The sequence below is a fragment of the Vombatus ursinus genome, unplaced genomic scaffold, assembly GCF_900497805.2.
Source record: "Vombatus ursinus unplaced genomic scaffold, bare-nosed wombat genome assembly UNPS02014809.1, whole genome shotgun sequence".
Taxonomy (NCBI): domain Eukaryota; kingdom Metazoa; phylum Chordata; class Mammalia; order Diprotodontia; family Vombatidae; genus Vombatus; species Vombatus ursinus.
In genome coordinates, this window is record NW_020954587.1 from 1713058 (window position 1) to 1738179 (window position 25122).

Here is a 25122-nt window from a genome sequence, read left to right on the forward strand (position 1 = left end):
CCCCCCCATTTATTCTACTCTCTCTTTTGACCCTGTCCCTATTTAGAAGTATTTGCTTCTAAGTACCCCCTCCCCCAATCTGCCCTCCCCTCTATCATCCTCCTGCTCTCTTGTCCCCTTCCCCCCTATTTTCCTGTACAGTACAATAGCTTTCCATACCCAACTGTGTATGTTATTCCCTCCTTAAGCAAATCTGATGAGAACCAGATTCACTCATTCCCTCTCACCTTCCTCCACTTCCCCTCCACTGTAAAAGCCTTTTCTTATCTGTTTTATGTGAGATAATTTACGCCACTCTTCCTCTCCCTTTCTCCTTCTCTCAGTATAATCCTCTTTTACCCATTAATTTTATTCTCCAGATAGCACTCATTCATCTTCAATCCACCCTGTGCCCATCTATCTATATGTATAACTTTTCCCCTCCAACTACCCTAATACTGACAAAGGTCTCATCTTTCCCTACAGGAATGTAAACAGTTCAACCTTAATAAGTCCCTTATGATTTCTCTTTGCTGTTTACCTCTTCATGCTATTCTTGAGTTTTCTATTTGAAAGTCAAATTTTCTATTCAGATCTGGTCCTTTCATCAAGTATGCTTCAAAGTCCTTTATTTCACTGAATGTCTTTTCCCCCTGAAGGATTATACTCAGTTTTGTTGGGTAGGTGATTCTTGGCTGTAATCTTATCTCCTTTGCCCTCCAGAATATTATATTCCAAGCCCTCCAGTCCCTTAATGTAGAAGATGCTAAATCTTGTATTATCCTGATTGTTTCCACAATACTTGAATTGTTTCTGGCTGCTTGTAATATTTTCTCTTTGACCTGGGAACTCTGGAATTTGGCTACAATATTCCTATGAGTTTTCCTTTGAGGATCTCTTTCAGGAGGTGATTGGTGAATTATTTCCATTTCTATTTTACTCTCTGGTTCTAGAATATCAGGGCAGTTTTCCTTGATAATTTCATGAAAGATGATGTCTAGGCTCTTTTTTTGATCCTGGCTTTCAGATAGTCCGATAATTTTTAAATTCTCTCTCCTGTATCTATTTTCCAGGTCAGTTGTTTTTCCAATGAGATATTTCACATTGTCTTTTATTTGTTCATTCTTTTGGTTTTGTTTTACAATGTCTTGATTTCTCATAAAGTCACTAACTTCCAATTGCTCCATTCTAATATTTAAGAAAGTATTTTCTTCAGTGAGCTTTAGGACTTTCTTTTGCATTTGGCCAATTCTACTTTTCAAGGCATTCTTTTCCTCACTGGCTTTTTGGACCTCTTTTGTCATTTGGATTAGTCTATTTTTTAAGGTGTTATTTTCTTCAGTATTTTTTTGGGTCTCCTTTAGCAAGTTGTTGACTCTTTTCTCATAATTTTCTTGCATCACTTTCATTTCTCTTCCCTATTTTTCTTCTACTTCTTTTACTTGCTTTTCAAAATCCTTTTTGAGCTCTTCCATGGCCTTGGACTGATTCACATTTTCTTGGAGACTTTGGATGTAGGAGCTTTCACTTTATTGTCTTCTTCTGGTTGTATGTTTTGAACATATTTGTCACCAAAGAAAGATTCTATGGTCTGACTGTTTTTGGGCAGTTTGTTCATGAACCCAGACAATTACTTGAGTTTTAAACTCTTTGTTAAAGTAAATGTCTGCTTCCAGCATGGAGAATATACTGTCCCAAGCTTCAGGGGTTTTGTGCAGCTGTTTTAAGAGATACTTCTAGACACCTGTATATTTTCAGTTCTTCCAAGGTGGTATGATCAAGGGCCAGGTGTTTACTCCTTTCCTAGCCTGTACTCTGTCTATGAGTGACCACAAGCACTCTTTTCTGCCTTGGAACTGTGAAGAGGATTCCCTCTCCACCTCCACTACAAGTTCCACCATGCCAGCACTCCTCCTCGCCCCAGCAGCACCACCCAGAACTGAGATACACATTGAAAGCAGGCAAAGCAAGGGAATCCTGCCTCAGCATCAGCAAAGAGATCCCTGCAATCCCCCTCTGAACAGCCAATCAGTTCCCCCTCAGTCTGCAGGCCAGAAGCTCAGGGAAGCAGCCCTGCGGCCAGGATGGGGCTGGGACAGAGATTCTCTCTCACCACGGTCACAAATTTTTCCTACTGACCTTCTAAGATGTCTTTGGAGTTTGTGGGTTGAGAAGTCAAGGAACCACCACAGCCGCCCATGATTCAGTCCTCTGAGGCCTGCTCCAGGTTTGCTGAGGCCTGATCTTTGCTGTGCACCCAAGATGAATTGCATTTCTCTCCCCGCCCAGCATGATATACCTTTTTAATCAACCATCCAGGTTGTTTTGGGCTGGAAATTTGTTTCACTCTGTCTTTTTGTGGGTTCTGCTGCTCTAGAATTTGTTTAGAGCCATTTTACAGGTATTTGGAGGGGTTTGGGGGAGCACTCAAGTCACTGCTTTTACTCTGCCATCTTGGCTCCACCCCTAAAAAGACTGTTTCAAAACATCCCTAATCTGATTATTCTAATAAACTGCTAATACAACCTATTTTTTACACTTTAAATTTTAAAGTTCTAATATTTCTAGCAAATGTTTCCTCCTATATAATACACATACTATATCTTAATTTGAGGAAAATTCTTTCTCTGATTCCATAGTAGATGGGGGGATTTGGAATCAGAAAAATCTAGGTTCAAATCATTCTTCACTCCTTACAATCCTGATAACTCTGACTTGTTTTTCATCTCTTGGCTTCATGCCTTTGCAGAGGGTATTTCCATGCTTATCATTCATCTTCTTCTACATGAGGTCAATATAAGGTTCCCAATCCCTGTGTCCACCCCCCTTGCTAGTTCATACACACACACACACACACACACACACACACACACACACACACCCCTTGTAATTTTTTCCAACTTTTCTTTTTCTGAAGTAAAAGTCTGACCACATTACTCCCCTTTTCAATAATGTTCAGTGGCTCATCTTGCCTCTAGAATAAAACACAAACTCATCTACTTGTCATTTAAAGCCCTTTGTTAACTGCTCCAGCCTACTTTTCTTGCTTTGATGCATGTGGTATGAATTCTAGTTCCTACCACTCTATATTCCATCTCCTAGCCCCATTCCTTTACAAAGACTATCTTTCACATTCCTAGAATGCAACTGCTGCTCAATGCCCCATCTTAGAATTCCTAGGTTCCTTTAAGACTTACCTCATGTGTTACCTTTTATAGGAAGACTTACCCTACACTCTTACTTGTTAGTATTTTCCAGATCCTCATATTGTCTTGTTTATACTTAGTTCTTTACATGTTGTATCCCTCCCCACACCTCCATTAAATATAAACTTCATGAGGGCAGTGTCTATTTTTTTTCAATTTATTTTCTCTTTATATCCCTTATTGACTAGCACAATGCCTTGCATGTAATAGGTACTTAATAAATATTTTTTTAATTGAATGGACCAGATTTGTGTGATGGTATTGGGTATGGTTTCTCTCATGTGTATCTCCAACATTAATTCATAATCCTGTCATCTATGAGTTCTAGGCAATTTCATAGCAAAGTAAGAATTTGATGATGAGCACTGAGAATCTACTCTGTTAGACCTAGTGGGAAAAGAGATTGTTGCAACAGTGTAACCATCAGTCATTGAAAACATTCCTCAAGCCTTTCTCAAATAATACATAATATCAAGTTGAAATGAAATGTTGCAAGTTGCAAATAGTGACAGAAGTTGGTTGCTATATATAAGTTTTCTTTAAAAGAGTGTCTCAGGTTGAAGATAAATCGGAAAGAAAAGCTGGGTAGCTTTGAAAATAATGTATAATATTTATTATATAGGTTTTCTCAAAATGGAAATTTATTGTTTTTATAATGAATCCTCTCCTATATTCTGCTATGTATATACAAAAATTCTTTTTTTCTTTTTTCATTTTGTATTTAAGTTTAAAATGTATACATTTTACAAAAAAAAAAAGAAGATAAATCAGGAATAGAAGAGAAATTCTGTGATAGTGTTGGATAACAAGACAAGATCCATGGGAAGGAAAAGCTAACTCAGCAGTTACCCTGGGGACTACAAAATTCAGCTCTGGCCCATTCTTCTTGGCTTTATACTATTACAGAATTTCCCTCAAAGGGTTTCTTCTGTTGAAAATCATAGATATTTTCCCTTTTCAATATTGTAAAATTCTACAGGGTAAAATAGCTTCTTTAGTTGTCAATAAGGATGCAATCAAGTTCTCCAGAAAACTGCTAAAGCCTTCAGAGAAATTCTATACTTTAAATGGGATAGGTTAAATGTATTCTTTAATATCCTTTTCTTTTTACAGGTCTCAGCTTTCAAATGTTGAGGAGTCTTTCTTTGATTATCTATTCTCCAAACTTAAGGGATCAATTTATCACTTCACTCAAGTTCCATTTTTTTTTTCTTTTTACTTGTGTGAACCGGAATTTGAATAGTGACAGAATTCTGGTTTTATCTTAAAGTGGATTTAGTATCATTTATCTTAGGGGGCTTCTCAAGATTTAATTGAGTACCAGGTGTAGGCTTGGATTTTTCCCCACTGACACTCATTCCAGCTGGTTGGTATACATGCTTCAGACACAGTTAAAATCATATCTCCTGAATCAAAATTGCCAGAGGCTTCATGCCCCCACTGAGGTTCTACAGGTAACTGCAGGTGCAGAGCCTTGGCACAATATATCTAGGTCAGTAACAATTTAGAGGTTTCTAGTAGTTAGAGGCACTGAAAAGACTTTCTTTCCAAAAACTTCAAAAGCAAGGACAATGTTACAATTTCTTCTCATAGTACATTTTTAGACAACCTTATTTTATAACTCCTATCTCAAATATCACATAGTGAATCTTCATGCATATTTGTTATGGCATTCTGAGACATACTGGTAGACAGAAACCTTGGTGTAGGAATCTAAATTGGCTACTGATACTGAATTCCTAACTTGCTCCATGATTAAAAGCACATTAGTTACTGTCTTTTTCCTAAATTTTATTGTCTATAAAATGTAGTCAACTCTCCTTGATCTTTGCCTAAATCACCACAATTATTTCCAGGAAAATATAATAGATATATTAACACCTACTTTATCACAGTCAAGCTCTGAAAATAAGGAAGGATTCTATTCTCAAGACAACTTCTTAGCATTAATGATATAAAATATTTATGATCTAACACAAAAAATATTTAAAAGCTATTTACTTCCACCGTCTAACTATTCTTCCATGTGGCAGAAGGGAATGGAGAAAGGCAGCTGTGGCCTCATGGAGAAAGAGCTGGCCTTGTAGATTTCAAGTTCTACCTTTAAATATATTTGCTTGGTGACCCTGGGAAAGTCACTCAGCCAGTTCCAGGAGACCTTATAAGGCAGAGGCTATTAGCCGAGAGTCTATGATTTTCTTGTATATCTTGATAACTATTTTGCATATTTTTCTTGTATAATCCTACATTGAGTGCATTAAAAATATTCCAAGAAGAAGCCCATAGTCTTCACCAAACTGTATTAGGGATCCATGAGAGAAGAATTGTTAGTTAAAAATCCTTGCTCTAAGATTCTATGTTGCAGAGAAGATACCTAACTACATTGGAAGAGAGGGTTTCCTCATCTCAGAATTTACTCTAAAATCACCCCAGGTCTAGGCCCTATGCCCTACAAGGGCATGGACAAGTTAGGCTGGACAGAGCCACACAAACTCTCAACACTCCTCCTAATAGTGGGAACTTGAGAATCAGCACAATTAGCGTTGTGCTGAATATTAAAAAAAAACAAAAAACTGATAAACTACAGACACTAAAAGGCTCTTACTGTTCAGTGCATGGTCCTATTGGGATCAAGTTAGCAAGTGGATCTTACAAAACTTTCACAGTCTATTCATTTATACTATTTGCTTTATACCTTCTACAAATCATTTTTTCCTCACATATTCACAGGATTTCTTTATGGATAGTATTCCCCGGGGGTTGTATATTTTTTGACTCTTGGCTTCTAGAACATCCATCCGTTGGAGAGCCTTCCTAAATCTACTCCTAAGAGAAGATATAAAAGTGCTCATAAACACACTAATAAATAGATGGATAGATACATCTGAACAAGGTGTGAGACAAACAAAGGCAGGATTAGGTAAAAAGCAGAATAATGCTTATCAAATGTGCACATTGAAAAATAGTAAATGTGTCACAATAGTGATAAAAGAGAAAAGCATATAAATAATTGCTTCTTGCTAAGGATTTAGGAACAATAAAGTGCTTTCTTTGTAAAAATAAGAATTAATCATCATGTTGCTTCATTCCTGGTGCCTCTTTAAAATTGGAAAGTGTTAAAATAATCAGAATTTTTTATTGGTTCAAGTCCTCTAATCACCTGATTAAAAAGTATCATTTCTTCAAGTTAAGGTGTCTCATTTCCAAACCCCCTTTCCACAGAGCCATTCGATAGTTAATCAAATCTTTTAGCTGTTAGTCATGTTCAATTTTGTGTTTTTACTGCCTCACAAAGAAAATTATATGAGACCTGATCCAAATCTAGTGATGTTAACAAATTGGCAAGTGACAAACTGAAATTCAAGATTACCTAGAAAGTGGAATTATGAAAAGTTGATAAAATGTAATTGACTAGGAAAATAACTTATAAGTTCATAGATTTAGAGATGAAAAAAAAGATCATAAAAGACATCAAACCTAATCATTTTACAGATGAGGAAACTGAGACCCAGAAAGGGTTAGGTATTTTACCTATAGTAACATAGGTGGTAATATTTATGATACAAGCCAAGTCTGGTCAATGTTCACGACGTGGATTTCTGTGGTCATCTAGCCTGTCAGAGTTTGGGGGTTGTAGTCCTAATGGCAGTACTAAACTAAAGTTGGTTGAGAAACTGCAGTGGATGCTGGCACTAAGGGTTAGATAGAGGCCTCCAATTTACATAGCATGATCACACTGCACTGATCTAGGGCAACACCATGTTTTCAACACAGGAAACCAGAGTATCACTTATCGGTTATTTTTGTGGTTGGGATTCTTCTTCAATTTTGCTTTGGATTAGATGACCACTGAGGTCTCTTCCAATTGTGAAATTCTATTCTAGGAAAACAGAAGGCTTTGAAAGGAAAAGAAATGGCAAGATATATATTTTCACAAACTTGAAGCACTGTAATTTGGAAGAGAGATTAGACTTGTTTCAGTTGGCCCCAGATAGCAGGACTAATAATGGGTGCAGGGTAACATATTTTGATTTAATATAAGCAAAGGTTTCTTAAAAATAAAGCTACCCTAAAGTGGAATGGACTGTCTTATGAGTCAGCAAGCACTAAAATGTTTTCAAGTAAAGTTGGCTACTCATCAGTGATATTAGAAAGGTTTAGGTATGGGTTAGGTTAAACAGCCTCTGAGATCCTTTTCAACTTTGAAATCCTATTCATCAATATATTAATAATTAAGCAAAGGAAAAACATGATAAATGTTTGTATGTTAACTCATACAATTAATTCATTACTAGATAAAATTATAAAAAATGAAATTCACTAAAATGCATGAAACATTATTATAGCTATTAAAATATATAATTTATGCATATATTCATATAACTAGGGAGAGAATTCTTAACAAAATAAAGGACAGAAGCGATCACACACACAAAACAGATGATACCATTTATATGAAATTAGAAAACATTTGTATAAGGAAAATCAATGCAATTATAAGAAGAAGATAAATCAGTTAATTGGGTGAAAAAAGTCTATGCTTCAAATATCTCTATAAACCATTTGATATTCAAGATGTATAGAAAACTGTCACAAACATATAACATGAAGAATCATTTACCAATGGATAAATAAGTAATCAAAAGGATATGAGCAAATCTCAAAAAAATGTTAATCTTTAGAGTCATATAAAAATTACTCTGAATCACTAATAATAAAACACCAACTCTGAATCATCCTCTTATGCCTTGAAAATTGTCAGTGACAATGAAAGACAGGCTAATTACTACAATACTGGTAGATCAGAAAAGATTGATCCAATGATTCTGTAAAGCAATTTAGAACTATTCAAGTAAAATTACTAGATTCCACTGATTGCCAAAGGAGGTCAAAGATAAAAAGAAGGATCCAAAATACAATAAAATATTCATAGCAATATCTTTAATAGCAAAGAAATGGAAACATCACATCAATTGGGAAATGTCTAAAGAAACTTTGGCAGATTAATGTGATGGAATATGACTATCCCAAGAAAGCAAGTGTTGTGAAGAACATAGAGAAACATAGGAAGATATATGAATTGAAACAAACAAATAAAAAAGAATCATCAGGAAACTAATACACACAGTGGCTACAACAATGCAAATGAAAAGAATTACCGAAACAAGTGAAAATAAATCCTGTACAATTATGAGGATTTTGCCCTTGAAGAAATATGAGACAGTATCTCCCTCCCTTCATTCTGCAGAGATCCATGGGGAACATTAGATACACTTGTAAGACTTGGCTAATATGTTGGTTAGTTTTGTTGAACCATTTTCCTTTTTCTATTTTATTCTTTGTTATGAGGATTGGGACCTTGGTTGAGTAAAAGGAGCTATATTGAGAAATGAAATTATGTAAAAAGTGTAATAAATACCATTTCCCCTTATCCTGCACAATTTAGGACTATCACTATCAAGCCAGGCAGAAGCCAGATAAGTTATTTCAATTTTGAAACTGTCCTTTTCCACACACTTCAATCAAAGTTACATATGCCTCACTATAATCCCTCTCTCTTCTCTTTTTTTCCACTAATTGTAAACTTCTGTACCCAAGAAGATGTTGTCCAGCTGTTAAAGCCTATTTAATCTAGGTGATCCTTAAGTAACCCTTGAATTCATGCTTTTCTCATGACAGGATATTTAAATTTAGGCACTGTGGGAAAATCCAGACCTAGTAGATCTCCTAACCTCTCTATTATTAAAGTTTTCTCTGACTGTTTGCTGATATAGTCAACCAATCAAAAAGAATTTATTAAGCCCTTGCTATGTGCCAGGCATTATGCTAAGTACTAGGGATAAAAACAAAGGCAAAAGACAATCCCTGCACTTAAGGAGTTTACAATCGAATGGAGGAGACAATAAGAAAAAAGGCATAAAAAGTGATGTACAGGATAAACAGGACAATAATTAACAGAGAAATAGGAAATAATTCCAATAGAGAAAAAAAAACACTATGATTAAGAGAGATTGGGAAAGACTTCCTGAAAAAGGCAGAATTTTAGCTGAGACTTGAAGGAAGTCAGGAGGCAGAGATGAAAAAGGAAAATATTCCAGACATAAGTGATTGAGAAAATAACCAGAACCAAGAGACAGGGAGTGTCTTGTAAATGCAAGAGCAAGGAGGCCAATGTCACTGGCCATTTCCCAAAGGGCCAACTGCTTAATGTGTTGCTAAGCAAATCTTACCGGCAAAAATTAAGTGGTATTTATTCCGTGGCAATTCTTGGAGGTTATCTGGAGGACTCTAACACTGACTGCCACATAGGTTCTAGGGAATAACATCAAGTACTTGTCATAGTCCCACTTCCATGTGGAAAGTTTCAAGTTCTGGATAGGGAGCTACACAAGCAGAGGACCAGTGTTTTGAATGACTTCAGCCTGAGCTATGAGATCAAATTCTATCTCATTATTATGGATTAATTAAACCCTCAAAAGACTAAAAGGTTTTTTGGTTAGGAAAAGTTTGATGTTTTTCAATCAAGAAGTTTCTAAATATCATTCAAAAGGGAATTTGGTAATTTGTCCAAAAGATGTCCTACTTAGTCTACTTTTCTCTCCATTCTCATAGCAGGGACTTTTTGGTCCTCAACCCAGTCATGCGGCATGTCACAGAAAAGCTCTCCAGTTTGGAAGGAAAAATTGCCTTTATAAGTCACATACCCTCCATCACAATAGGAAACCATGCCTAGGATTAACTGACTACAAGGTAAACTTAGATTTTTAGCAACAGCTTGCCATGATCAAAAATCTAATTTAGCATGGGATGGTCAACCAACCTTGTGACCAGAGAATAGAGATTACTTTCTGTGTATCATAACTGGAAATCATGAGGCTGAATTATAAGGCAGATATATGGTGAAGTAGATAGAGAACTACACCTAAAGTCAAACATGCCTGCGTTCAAATCCTGCCTCAGACACTTAATAGCTGTGTGACCCTGGGCAAGTCACCTAACCTCTGCCTACCTCAGTCTCCACAACTGTAAAATGGGGATAATAATAGCCCCTACCACCTAGATTTGTTGAGAAAATAAATTGAGACTATAATTGTAAATGTTTTGCAAACCTTACAGCATTATATACGTGTTAGTTATGATTATGATTATTACCACTACTACTATCACTACTACTACTGCTACTACCACTATTGAATGCCCATAGGGAAACTAGGCAAGCCAGAGAGTAGTCATACCATCTAGTCATTACCTTGTGCTGAACCCTATGTCCTTTCACCCAGAAAGTAAGTGGTGAAATACTGTCTGACCAAGAAAGATCAAGTGAACTTTTAAAATAAAATAAATCCAAATAACATGAACAAGATCTAAGCTATGGCTTACTGATGTCCAAAACTTAAGTCCCAAGTAACTAAGGGTTAAAATGATTATAAGGAACCAGTGAACTTGAAATTTAGGCACTGGGAAAAGAAGAGAGGAATATAAAGAAAAGGGGAAAGCCAACCATTCAAGAAAAATGACATCCTAGACTAGTTCGGGGTGTCTGTGTGTGTGTGTGTGTGTGTGTGTGTGTGTGTTTGTGTGTGTGTATTATTTAGGGCATCTTTAACCTACTCCAAATTGTTTGGCTTAGAGGTCTCCTAGACAAAGCAGGTAAAATCTACCAGGTTAAGAGAAAAGCTTTTGAATTCTGGAACTTGGAGGCTGCTAAACACTTATCTAATTCTAGATCAGGCATTCTTAACAATTTTTACGTCACAGAATGCTTTTGCAGTCTGGTAAACCAGTGTATAAACTGCTTCTCCAAATAATGGGCTTTTTTAATACATAAAATAAAATACATAGGTTTATAAAGAAATTAATTATATTGAATTAAAGATATAGATAGATACAGATAGATATAGATATAGATATAGATATAGATATAGATATAGATATAAATATAGATATAGATATAGATGATATAGAGATAGAGATAGATGTAGATATAGATATAGATATAGATATAGATATAGATATAGATAGATATTGCTATCCCTGTTCATGGACCCCCTGAAAACTATCCACAAACCACCAAGGGATCCATGAGCCCCTGGTTTAAGGACACCTCTTTTAGAGGATATATCCTGAAGAATTCTGATTTTTTTTAAATCCAAAACTTTTAAAAGATTCCAGGAAAAAATTTGAGATAAGATACCTTAAAACCTTCAAAATAGCTTGAAAATCAAATTTATATGCTTCTTAACCAAAAAAAAAAAACCCTCAGATGAGTCTCCTCACTTACAGGAAAATATCCTTGACTGAGTATATCCATCCCAATGTCAGAAAACACTCCAAAACCTCCTAATTCCCCCAGAATACTAGAAGACATGAAGGTCCTGAAGAGTACCTCTAATCACACCCAACATCCCAAATCCCCGATCTTTTTCATACTTTTGTATTCTCTTGTCTTCCTGAGATATCTTAAATCTGCAGATTAGTCCTCTAGCCTTCTATGCCATGAACAACACACTCAAGGAAGCAGTCCCCTTAAAAATAGCCTTGTGAGGGGCATGGAAAATGAAAGTCCCTGGAGATAAAACTATATGCACTTTTCCCATACCAAGAGTCAGTAAGAGGGGCAGTACTTATCATGGTGCATATTCTCTCACAGACTAATGATTTTAAAACATTAGTCTCAGATTTCCCCTAAACTAGTGATGGCCTAATAAAATTCCAAGAAATAACTCTTTGCTTTTTACAACCCAAATTTACAGTACTATAATCACTGTATTTTCCACTTCCTCTCCTCCTCCTGAATAAATTCACTTCCAAGGCATTATCGTTCAAAGACTCTACTCCAAAGATAAGCAGGAGAGCCTGGAAAGATCCAAAAATATTTCTGTCTGATGTAGTCATAGATGACTAGCACAAAAAGTGATCAGAACAAGATAAGTGTCTGAAAATAGGAAAATTTACCTTTGCCTATATGGACAGATTCATACACAAACTTACTTTAAATTAAAAGCATCCAGGTGTTGAGGATTCCTTCACAAATACCCTTCTATCAAGGCTGCCTTTGTCAGTGGATGCCTCCTTAACATTCAATAGTATTTCAAAGACACTTCTCTAGAATGGGAGACATAGACCCCGCATATACCAATATGCCTGACAGAAGATCACACTAGATGCCAGCATAAATAGGACTGGGATTAAAAAAAAAGGAGGAGGAGGAGAAGGAGGAGGAGGAAAAGGAGAAGAAGAAGAAGAAGGAGAAGGAGAAGGAGAAGAAGAAGCTACTCTTCTCCCAAGAGCAACTCACCAAACAACAAACAAACAAACAAACAAAAAAAAAATGCAGGAAGGTAAAACCCACAACCATATAGCTTTTACTTATAACCTTACAGTTCCTTACCTGGATGTTCAGGGGTTGCCCTTTATCAAATCAAGAATTTAGCAATGTTGATTTAGTCCTTTTCACAAATGTGTCCTTTCTGTGGGATCCCTGATGAATCTTTTTTGTGGAGTAAACAGTTACCTCCACCCATAAAGTCCCTGAAAACTCCCCAATATTAATAGTTTTATCTTCCTAAGTAACTAAATTAGGTGCTCTGACCCCAGCCTGCACCCTTGCAAAAGTTAGTCTGCAAACTATCCATTTAGACTGTCATCATGCCTTTGGATGCCTTTTTAATGTTGGTGACTTTGTCTTGTAAAGAACAACATACTACACCATTCTAGACATAAAGCAAAAATGGTCAGAATTGTCCTCCTCAGGGAAAGTTGTTCTGATACCATTTGCAGATTGTTTTCCTTTCCATAAACAGGTCTCAATAAAGCAGCAGAGAAGTACAAAAAGTACAAAAGCCTCCAGCCACAAGATCAAGAAAGAGGACAGTTTCCTGGAGGGCAGTGAGGATAATGTGAGTTCTGCTTAATGTTAAAAAAAAGATATTTCTTAATAACTTCTCTTATAAAATATGTGCTCCTCCAGTATCTTTCCCAAGAAAACCCCAAATGGAGTCACCCAGAGTCAGACATGACTGAAACAACTAAACAGTAACAACAATTCACTTGATGAGGATAGGGGTGGGCCCCAGTGAGGGATGAAATCACTGAAGATGCTTTTATTTCTAATCTGAGGGTACTGCTTTTTGGTTAGAGTATGCTTTTATTCAGTCTGAAAATAGAGACTCTATGAAAAGACAGTACTCATGCAGTGGCTTCAGACAACTGTGTAAAGTCCACCTCTGAAGCTGGATAAAGTCCATCAAGAGCAGAGATTTATATCTTGGGGAATGTGAAATTTTTGTAAAAAAAAAAAGGATTGTGAAAGTTTTACTTTAATATAATTAGTTTCCTTAGATATCCTCTGTATAAGAGAAGTAGAGGAAAAATCAGAAAAAGAATGAGAATGAATGCAAGAAAATGATGAAAAGAGAGTCAATAGTGTAGTAAAGGAAATGCACACACATACACAAATACTGAAGAAAATAACATCTAAAAATAAAATTTAAAAAAAAGAAGTGGTCTAATGGTAAAAGAGGCACAAAAACCCACTGAAGAGAAGAATTCCTTAAAAAGCAGAGTTGGACAAATGGAAAAGGGGATACAAAAACTTACTGAAGAAAATAATTACTGAAAAATTAGAACTGGGCAAGAGGAAACTAATGACTCCACTAGATATCAAGAAACAATAAAACAAAATCAAAAGAAGGAAAAAAAAGAAAATGTTAGATATTTCATTATAAAAACAACTGACACAGAAAACAGATCAAGAAGAGATGATTTAAGAGTTATTGGACTTCCTGAAAGCCATGATCAAAGAAAGAGCCTAGCAATCATTTTTCAAGTCAGAATAACACAAGATTTAACAGCTTGTACATTAAAGGGTCAGACAGTTTGGAATATGACATTCAAGAGGGTAAAAGAGCTAGCATTACAACCAAGAATCACCTACCCAGCAAAACTGAATGCAAATCCCTCAGAAAGAAAATGGATATTTAATCAAATAGAGAACTTCTGAGCATTTCTGATGAAAAGACCAGAGTTGAATAAAAAATTTCAAATACAAGACTCAAGAGAATCATAAAAAGATAAACAAGAAAAAGAAATCATAAGGGATTAAATAAGGTCAAACTGTTTGCATTCCTACATGGGAAAATATTTGTAACTCCTAAAAACTTTATCCTTATTAAGGCAATTAGAAGGAGTATACATGGATAGAAGGCATGGGTATGAGTTGACTTACATCAATAGAACAGATAAAGAGCAGATCCATGAATTGAGCATGAAACAAAAAAAATCCTAGAAATAAAATAATCCTCTATTAAACACCAAACTGGACATCCTAAAAATCAAAGGAGTAACTAATAAAATTAAAAGCAAGAAAACCATTAAAGTAATAAATAAAACTAGGACCCACTTTTATGAAAAAAATAAAAAAAACATGGATTAATTTATTTAAAAAAGAATGAAGAAAATCAAATTACCATTATCAAAAATGAAAAAGGTAAGTTCCCCACCAATGAAATGAAATTAAAGCAATTATTAGGAATTATTTTGACAATAAACCTAACACTCTAAGTGAAATGAATAAATACACACAAAAATAAAAACTGCCCAGATTAACAGAAAAGGAAACAGAATACTGAAATAACCTTATAATAAAAATAAAAATTGAACAAGCCACCAATGAGCTGTCTAAGAAAAAATTTCCCAGGAGCAGATGACTTTACAAGCAAATTTTATAAAAATTCAAATAACTGATTTCAATTCTATATAAACTACTTGGAAAAAAGACAAAGGAGATATACCAAATTCCTTTCACAACACTGAAATGATACTGATTCCTACACAGGAAGAGAAAAAACAAGACCATGTTAACTATTGACCAATTTCTCAAATCATTATTGATGCAAAAAAATTTAAATAAAATGCTAGCAAGGAAATTAAAACAACATATCCCAAAGTAAATTCACTATGAACAGGTGAGATTTATACCAGGGATTCAGGGCTTGCTAAATATTAGAAAAAAATTTTTATTATAATTAATCACATAAATAACTAAAACAAAATCTTGATGATCTCAATAGATGCAGAAAAAGCTTTTGATAAAATACAACACTCCTTTTAAACACAGTAGAAAACATAGGAATAAATGGTGCTTTCCTTAAAATAATAAGTAGTATTTATCTAAAACTATCTGCAAGCATTATCTGTAATAGGGATAAGATAGGAGCCATCTCAATAAGATCAACTACGAAGCAAAGATTATCACCATTATTATTCTGTATTGTATTAGTAATGCTAGCTATAGCAATAAGATAAGAAAAAGAAATGGAAAGAATTAGAATTAGGAAATAGGACACAAAATTATCACTGTTTATAGTTGATATGATGATATACTTCAAGAATTCTAGAGAATACACTAAAAAAAACTAGTTGAAATAATTAACACCTTTAGCAAAGTTGCAGAATATAAAATAAAACCACTTAAATCATCAGCATTTCCATATACTACCAATAAATTTCAACAAAAAAGAGATGGAAAAAGAAATTCCACTTAAAATAGCTATAGACAATATAAAATACTTGGGAGTCTATTTGACAAGACAAACCCAGAAATTGTATGAAGAAAATTGTGAAAAATTTTTCACACAAAGTTAGATCTAAACAATTGGAAAAATATTAATTGCTCATGGGTAGGCTGAACAAATATAATAGAAATGATAATTTTACCTTAGTTAATTTATTTATTCAGTGCCTTACTAATCTAACTACATAAAACTATTTTATAAAGCTAGAAAAAATAATTAACACAATTCATCTGGAAGAACAAAAGGTCCAGAATAGCATAAGAATTAATAAAAAAAAATATGAAGGAAGGTGGCCTAGCACGATCAGATCTCAAACTGTATTACAAAGCAGTAATCATCAAAGCAATCTGGTACTGTCTAAGAAATAGAGTGGTGGATCAATGGGGTAGATTACACACACAACATATAATAGTAAATGTCCCTATGGACATTATATATCAATATAATGTTTGATAAACTCAAAGATGCAAGTTTTTGGGACAAGAACTCAGTATTTGACAAAAACTAATGGGAAAATGAGAGCAATTTGACATAAATGAAATATAGACCAACATTTCACACCATATTCCAAGAAAAAGTCAAAATTGGTACATGATTTAGACATAAAAGGCAATACCATAAGCAAATTAGGAGAGTACTGAATAGTTCACCTTTCAGATCTATGGATAAAGAGAAGGCTTTATGACCAAACAAGAGATAGAAAACATTGCAGGATATGAAACGGATAATTTTGATTACGTTAAATTAAAAAAGGTTTTGCACAAACAAAACCAATGAAGCCAAGATCAGAAGGAAAACAGAAAACTGGGGAAATATCTCTGATAAATGCCTCATTTCTCACATATGTAGAGAAATTAGTCATATTTATAAGAACATGAGTCATTTCCCAATTGATAAATAGTCAAAAGGGATGAACAGGCAGTTTTCAGATGAAGAAATTAAAGCTATCTTTAGTCATGAAAAAATGTTCTAAATCATTATTGGAGAACATAAATTAAGACCATTCTGAGATACTACTTCACACCGATCTGATTGGCTAACTTGGCAGTAAAAGAAAATGACAAGTATTGGAGAGGATGTTGAAAAACTGAGACATTAACCTACTATTGGTAGAGTTGTGAACTGATTCATCCATTCTGGAAGGCAATTTGTAATTATGCACAAAGGGCTATAAAACTGTATACTCTTTTACCCGACAACACCACTATTAGGTCTATATCCCAAAGGTATAGATAGTTATAGCTAGATATAGATATATCTATATCTATATAATTAAAGGAACAACATGTGCACAAACTATAGCAGCTCTTTTTATGGTGACAAAGAATTGGAAGGTGAGGGGATGCCATGAAGCTGGGGAATAGCTGAAAAAGTGATAGCACATGTTGTGATGGAATACTATTGTGCTATAAGAAATGACAAAAAGACCTAGAAAAAAAAAACTTTTTTTAAAAGAAATTATGTAAAGTATATGACTTAACTATTCTCAGCAATACAATGGTCCAAGAAAATTCTGAAGGATTTTGAAGAAAAATGCTATCCATCTCCAGAGAAAAAACTGATGAAGTTTGAATGTGGATTGAAGCACACTTTTTTAAACTTTCTTTATTTTTCTTGGTTTTTTTGTCAGTATTTTCCTTCACAACATGACTAATATGGAAATATGTTTTGCATGATTGCACATGTATAATTTATATCAAATTACTTGCCTTCTCAACGAAAAAGGAAGTAAGGGAGGGAAGAAGAGAATTTAGAACTTGAAATTTAAAATGTTTTTATATATTATTTGAAAAAATAAAATATAAAAATTTTCAAGTAAAAAATAAATAAATTATATTTTTTTAAAAAGAGAGGAAAAATAAAACATTGAATCCAAATACAACAAAGCATGAAGTGGGTCAGTTGAGAAGAAATTTGCCATTTTATTAATTGATCATATATCAGATAGATTTCCTCTCTTTTTACCTTCTGTTTATAAAAGCTAAGTTAGAAGTAAAAAGACAAATAATTACAAGAAAACAGGATGCACTGAAGTGCACATAAGTTAGAGCCCTGAACATGAATTAGATGAACTTACCCATAAAAGAAAAGGAGACAGTATGCCAAGTGTAGGCAACATCCTGTGCAAAGACAAAGAGGCAGGAAATTAAATGTGTACAAATAACAGTATCTTGGCCAGTTTTTCTAGAACATAAAGTGATTGAAGAGGAGTAATTTGTAATCATCCTTGAAAGATCATATCTGCATTGAAAAAGTTTTTAAATGCTCAGTGGAATAGTTTAGATTTTCTCCTAGAGGCAAGAGGGAGCCATTCAAGCCTTTTGGGCAAGATGGTGACATGATCTGACTGTGTGGAGAACAGATTGGAAAGAAAGTTTGAAACAGGAAGGAAGATTATTTAGGAGGTTGTCATATAATAAAAGCTAGAGGTGATAAGGGCCTGAATTAGAGTAATTGTGTTATGAGTACAGAGGAGTACCCATATGATAAAGGAAGAATAAAGGCTTAGCAATTGATTTGACAGGTAAGCAAAAGTTAAGGATGTCTTATAGGCTATGAACGTAGGTAATTAGAAGGAAGGTGATACCTTTGACAGAAATAGGAGATTTAGGAGGGGGAATAGATTTCAGAAGAAAACATGAATTCTGTTTTTGAACACATTGAGTTTGAGATGCCTCTGGCACATCTGAGTGGAATTGTTCAGCAGGCAGTGGGACAGAGATGAGGGGTATACATGTGGATTTGAGAGTCATCTGCATAGAGTTGACATCTGAATCTGTGAGGGCTGGTGACAGTAACAAGTAACAAATAAAATATAATTATTATTATGATTATACATATATATAAAAAGAGATAATATATGTAAAATTTCAAACCTTAAAGCATTATATATAAATGCCCACAATTTTTATCATTGGTTAGAGGAGGATGAGGAGGATTATGTTGAAGGCATCACCATTTTTTCAGTCACCTAGGCTCATACTCTCAAAGTCATTATTGACTATCCTCTATCTCACCTTGCACATCTAATTAACACCATCTATCCAATTAGTTGTTAATCCCTATTGATTCCACCACTGCAATATCTCTTGCATTCATGCCCCTCTCTACATTCTTAATAAACCCAATCTAGTTCAGACCCTCATCTCTCACAGTGTCACACTCTCAGAGTTACAAGGGACATCAAAGACCATGGAGTACAACCCAAAGAAGCAGGGTGGTAAGAGAAGAGTACTATATTTAGTGTTAGAAGACTAGAATTCAATGCCTTGCTTTGCTATTTATTATGTCTATGACCTGGGGAAAGTCACTTAGCCACTCTGGGCCTCAGTTTCAACATCTATAAAACAAGAAACTTGGACTAGATGTTCTCTAAGTTTCAATACAGCTCTAGATTTGTCTTTCTACAATCCATAAGCACACCTGATTAGGAAACCATTGACAGTAACTCAACATTCATTGTCTCTTCATTACTTAAGTAATGATAAACTATTAATTCTTCTCTTCTAGTCCCTTCGCAATGTGGCCCCATCCAACTTTTCCAGACTTACCCCTTACTTTTCTTTTTCATATACATTATTTTCAATCCAAGTTAGGCGTTCTTACTTTCCTGTTTTTTGCTTGCCTTTTCCCCTTTACTTTGGCTTTCATCCTTCCCAGTAGCAAGAATTTTCTTCCCCCATTTCCAGAAGTTGAAATTATACCTTTCCTTTATGCCCAAAATCTGATGCTGCCTCTCTCATAAAGTCTTCCATTAACTCTCCCATTGAAAATGATACTTTCCTGCCCAAATGACTTATAGTACTTTATCTCAGCCTCTTTTTTTTTTGCAATTATCTCTCATGATCTCTTTTTGGTAGTTATTTATATATCCTCCTCACAACATCTTAGGGCCCATTAGATTTTAAGCTACCTATGAGCAAGGCCTGCTATGGATGTATCTTTGTTGCATCAGTGTACAAAGAATATATTATACACTTGTTGTTGTGGAGCCATTTCAATTGTGTCCAACTCTTCATGGCCCCATTTGTTTATTTTTTTAGGGGGTGGGTAAAAATATTGGAGTGGTTTGCCATTTCTTCCTCCAGATCATTTTACAGATGAAGGAAACTGAGGCAAACAGAGTTAAGTGACTTGCCCAGCTAGAAAATGTTTAATGTCAGATATGAATTAAGGTCCCCTGACTCTAGGTCAGATGCTCTATCCACTGCCCCAATGCACACAGTAGTTACTTAATAAATACTTTTTTAAAAACAATTTGGCATAATAGAAAGAGAACTACTGAATGTACATATTCACTTGTCCTGGGTATTCATGATCTGAGAGATAAGTGATGCAATAGAAGAATAAAATAATTAAACTCTCATACAGTTATAAGCAATAAAGACTTATGTAACATAAATATGTGATTTAAAGTCACTAGCCAAATGTATTTTAGATGAGGAAAAATTAAAGTAAATGAATAACCAGAAAAGACTCAAGGGGAAAAGATCTATAAGAATTCCAAATTCACATAGTGTTAAGCAGGGGAAAACACTTGTCAAGGGAGTCTTCCATGATACCTTTTGAAAGAAAATCATTGATTAAAAAAAAATCAAATCACAAAAAGACCCAGTGTTCTTGATTGGCTTTTAAAAATCTCAATTGCATTAATGGGTCTACCCTTCAAATTATGGGTCACTATCTACATAGCCTCTCTAGAACCTCCCAGAGTGAGACTACTTAAATTTTTACCTCAAAAAAAAAAAAACCACTGGGAAATAAATGAAAAGTTTAGAACCCCAAAGTAGTGAAACAATAGCATAAATACAGACTTCTCAAAATAAGAGAGGGGATGTGATAATCATTGCAACAAGCATATATTTTCTGGCCAGTGTATTAAAAACACTTAAGTATAGCTAGATAAATTTACCCTTCATAAAATACAACTATGGTCTTTATCTAGCAAGATATCATGTGAAATACTACAGCCATTAATGTTCTCTTTTTTTTTTCAGGAAGATGATCTAAAAAGTATAACTTACACATTTTCAATTTAGTTTTTACCACAAAAAACTAAATCCTAAGGAACAACTTTAGGTATTCCAGTAAGAATATTCTTTATTCAGTGTCTTAAAAACAATAATCAACACCATACATATCAACAACTGAAATAAAACTGTAACAATATCAAACAACATACATACAGGTGAAAATGATCAGAAAGGAAAACAGAAGTAAATAAAATGACCTTCCTAAATTTGATTAAAGGTATTTATACACATTCTTCCCTCTAAAAATTTTGTACATAGGTTAAAGATTATATTTCATAAATGATTTTATTTTATAAACAAATACATTTTTGAGAATTTATTATATTAATGCTTAAGTTTTAAAATTAAAGTTGTATAATTTTAAATTAAAATCATTAAAATAATTGTATATATTTGACTCCTTTTTTTAAAAAATCTGCTTACTGAGCACTCTATTCAAAGTCAATGAATCACCACTATAGTAAAGGGAAGGAAAGAAAAAAAGCCAGAAGAGTTTGCCTGGCTGTTTTCTTAGTATTTCACATTTTTATTTATGTTACTTCTGTTATCATAGATAATACAAAAATATCAAGTACTTTGATTTCCTAACAGGTATCTAATTATCCCAGAAGTAATGATATTATGTCACTGATAACTTGAAACTGTCAGAAACAAAAATGATTCTAGTACCTTTAGTGTCAAAGCATTTCATTACTATATTCCATGCCAGAAAAGATGAGCTGGCCCAAATCAATATGCTGTAAGCCATGCAGAAGTGAGGGTTGATAAACATGAAATATCATTCCTAAATACAAAAGGAGCCTTTACATCAGTAATTTATGACTCTCTCAAAATGTTGTGCCTTTCAAAATGATTTAAGTATGCTATTCATTTCAACTCAAATAACATCATATTGGAGAAATTCTATCAACAACATATAACATTAAATTACTTATACTTATAAATGACTCATGGATAATGTTTAAAATTATTTTATGTTGTCCAAAAATAGAACCTGTATTTTATTATATAATAATTCTCAGAGGGGGATGGGACTGAAGAAGTCTTATCAATTCACATGTTAATTTTCAAAATTATTGAGAGATAGGCATTCAGTATTATCAGCTTAAAATTAAAGATACCACACAAAATGACAATCACAGTCTTCAGTAAACATGACACAAGGAAATACAGAGAGTTGAAAGGGCAGATGGAGAAAGGATACAAGAAGAAATTATAGGTGTCACAATTTTTACCTCTCCCTTCCCTGCAGCTATGAAGTACTTTTAAGATGCCATTAATAAATAATACTATCACTACTAATAAAGGTATCATTAATAACATTCTATCTGCCATCACTTATGAAAACTATTAATGTAAACAGTATAAGCACTTTTAGGAATTCAGGTGAGACATAATTCTTCCATGAATTGAAAGGAAAAAAAAAAGACACAAAGCTTTGAACAATTGAGAAGTCGCTAGAGAAGATAATTTTTCTTACATTAGGAAACTTTATCTAAAAAGTAATCTTACCATCATTTACTGATTCCTGCTTCTGATCATCTTCCACAAGTGGTTTTTTGGGAATCACCACTAATTCTCGTTGTTCTGGTGATTCAAAAACTACACTAGTTAGAAGTACGTGTATTGTCTCTTCCACTCGATTCCTGGCTTGACTGCTTATACTAGCTAGAAACAACAAGGATGCATTCTGTTATTTTGATTCATGATTATTCTCTGATGATATGGAATCCTTATAAAATGAAAGGGGGAAAAAAAACTCTTTTCCTTTTTCCAACTAGTTATTACCTTTAGTGAAAAGGCATATAAATTTATGTCATATTCAAACATAAAAACTACAGCAAAGGAAGAAAGGTTCCAGAATTCAGGGAGAGAAATTTCTCAAGATAATAAATAGAAAATGAAACTCTAGGATATAAAGAATAGTCTGTGAAATAAATCATAGGGATTGAAGTTGGGATGACTATTCAAAGTTTGTTTCAACACTAGGTTATTGAGTAAGAGTAAATGACTTCTTTTTCAAATTTTTATAAATTCTTGTATATGTAGTCATACTAATAATCTCTTTATAATTATACAGCAATGCTGGGAAAAATAAAGTGAAAGTAGGGCCTGGGCACCTTTAATGAATACTTGGAAGAAAAAAGAATTTTCTCCACAGTAGAATTTGTTGAAAATAGATCAAGTAACATCATTGATATCAAGAGTTTTACATTAGATACTTCTCTAATCAGCTTATTTCTTCAACTACTAATTTGGCCAGTCCAAATTTTTCATTTAAAATATTTTAAACTTGTTCTATTTTAATGATTATATTAAAAATTTGTTTTAAATATTGTAAGAACTAAAAAAATTGTGAGAATTAGGTAAAATGTAATCTGAAAACATACATTTATATTTACCCAATAAATGATTCTTATTTAAATATGGAATATCAAACTACTAAATCTGTATCTTTAGATAAAAAACATTTAATACTTTTAATTGTTATGTAATGATCCCATACTGAAAAATCAAAACATGATTTTAGGGTACAGGAATGAGTGGAAGCCAGTAGCACCATTTTAGAACATTTTTTTTTTTTTGCTTTTGACTCCTCTTTCTTCTGGAACCAAGTCTATGGGAGTCTATATGAATGGGAATCATTGCAATTTTTACAGACATTTCAATGTTATGCTTATAACTACTTTGATGTACATAGAAATATCTTTTTCATCACCTAGCATAACACATTGTACTTAGTATATTTGAATTAATGAATAGATGGATAAATGGGTGGATTGGAAACTATTTCTTCCAGATTTTACATTTTATGCTTTTATGAGCATAAAGCAGTATTCATCATTGACATTACTGAAAAAGTAATCTTCTGAATGCATATATATGATCAATCAATCAATAACTCAACAAACATTTTAAAGCACTTACCACATGCTAGTCATTGTGCTAGAGGATATAAAGATAAAAAGAAACAGTCTTTGTTCTCACAGAGCTTGTATTTTATTAGAGGGAACAACATTACACACAATTATGTAAAAAAAATGTGCTAAATAAATAGAAGCTAATTGGAGGTGGGGAATCACTAGCTGAATAACAAAAAAGTCTGTATGTAAGAAACAATGCTTGAACTGAGCTTTGAAAATAGTGATTCCAGGAGGCAGAAGGGTTGAGGAAGAGTAATGATGCATAATGATTTTGGAAACATAGGTTGGAGCCAAATTGGGAAGGGCTTTAAATGCCTAACAAAGGAGTTTGTTTCTGATCCTAGACGTAATAGGGAGCTACTGGAGTTTACTGATCAGGGGAGTCACATGGTCAGGTCTGGCCTTTAGATGATATGTGTAGAAGTTTGGGGGTAGAACGACTAAACACAGCAACTGCTGAATGTATGGATTGAAAAAAGTGAAGAATCAAGTATGATTCCAAGATTTTGAACAACGGTGACTAGGATGGGCATGTTCTCTACAGAAAGAGGTAACAATCACCTCCACCACCACCAAAACTACAACAGCTAGCATTGTTATAGTGCTTTAGAGTTTGCAAAGCATTTTATAAATGTTATTTCATTTTAATCCTCAGGATCATGTCACTCTCTTAATGAAAAAAAAATTTTAAATGTTCTTCATTGGCATCTATCTCATTGTCTACCAAATAAAATGCAAAATGCAAACTCCTTAGGATAGCATCCAGAGCCCTCATGATCTGGCTCCAACCTAAATTTCTATCCACGTTCCATAGCATTCTCCTTATCATATGCAATGGTTTTGCAGTATGCATCACTGTTTATACTTGCACTGCCTTCATCTATTGCCTCCATCCCTTTATATACACTGTGCTTATTCCTGGAGTGGATTACTCACTGACTTATACCATTTTCTCTTCCACCTACTAAATCCTCTTTCTCTTTCCAAAAAACAGTTCAGATACCATCTTTTCTATATTGGTTTCTCAATCCTCTCAGATCAAAGTGATCACTAACCCCTTCTTGAATCATTCAGGTCACTCTTTTTAACTACTATTATGCACATAATCATTTTCCAAACTGCATTAACAGTTATTTGTGGTTATATCACATTGCTATAAAGGTATAAAAATTCTTTGGGACATTGGACTGTGTCATGTTTTTAAACTTTTTATTTCTAGTGCTTAGTATTGAACCCGGCACACAAAAGTTACTTAATAGATGTTTACTGAATTAAAATTTAAAATGATAACTAATGATTTGGTGCATATTATTGGGAAAGTAAAAATGGCTAGGGAACAAGAAAGTTTTCTAGCTATGATTAATTTCACTGCCTTAAGTCATTAAAATGGAAATGAGTGCAATGA

The 25122-nt window shown here is 33.9% G+C and overlaps 1 protein-coding gene across 1 annotated transcript in view; it reads right to left on the reverse strand.

Annotated features, from left to right (window-relative positions):
• CFAP47 (cilia and flagella associated protein 47) overlaps positions 1–25122 on the reverse strand; it is an 857531-nt gene that overhangs the window by 116737 nt on the left and 715672 nt on the right. Inside the window, exon 59 of the mRNA XM_027875456.1 lies at positions 22306–22461. Within this exon, the coding sequence (XP_027731257.1) occupies positions 22306–22461 (156 nt within the window). The remainder of the gene's footprint in view (positions 1–22305; positions 22462–25122) is intronic.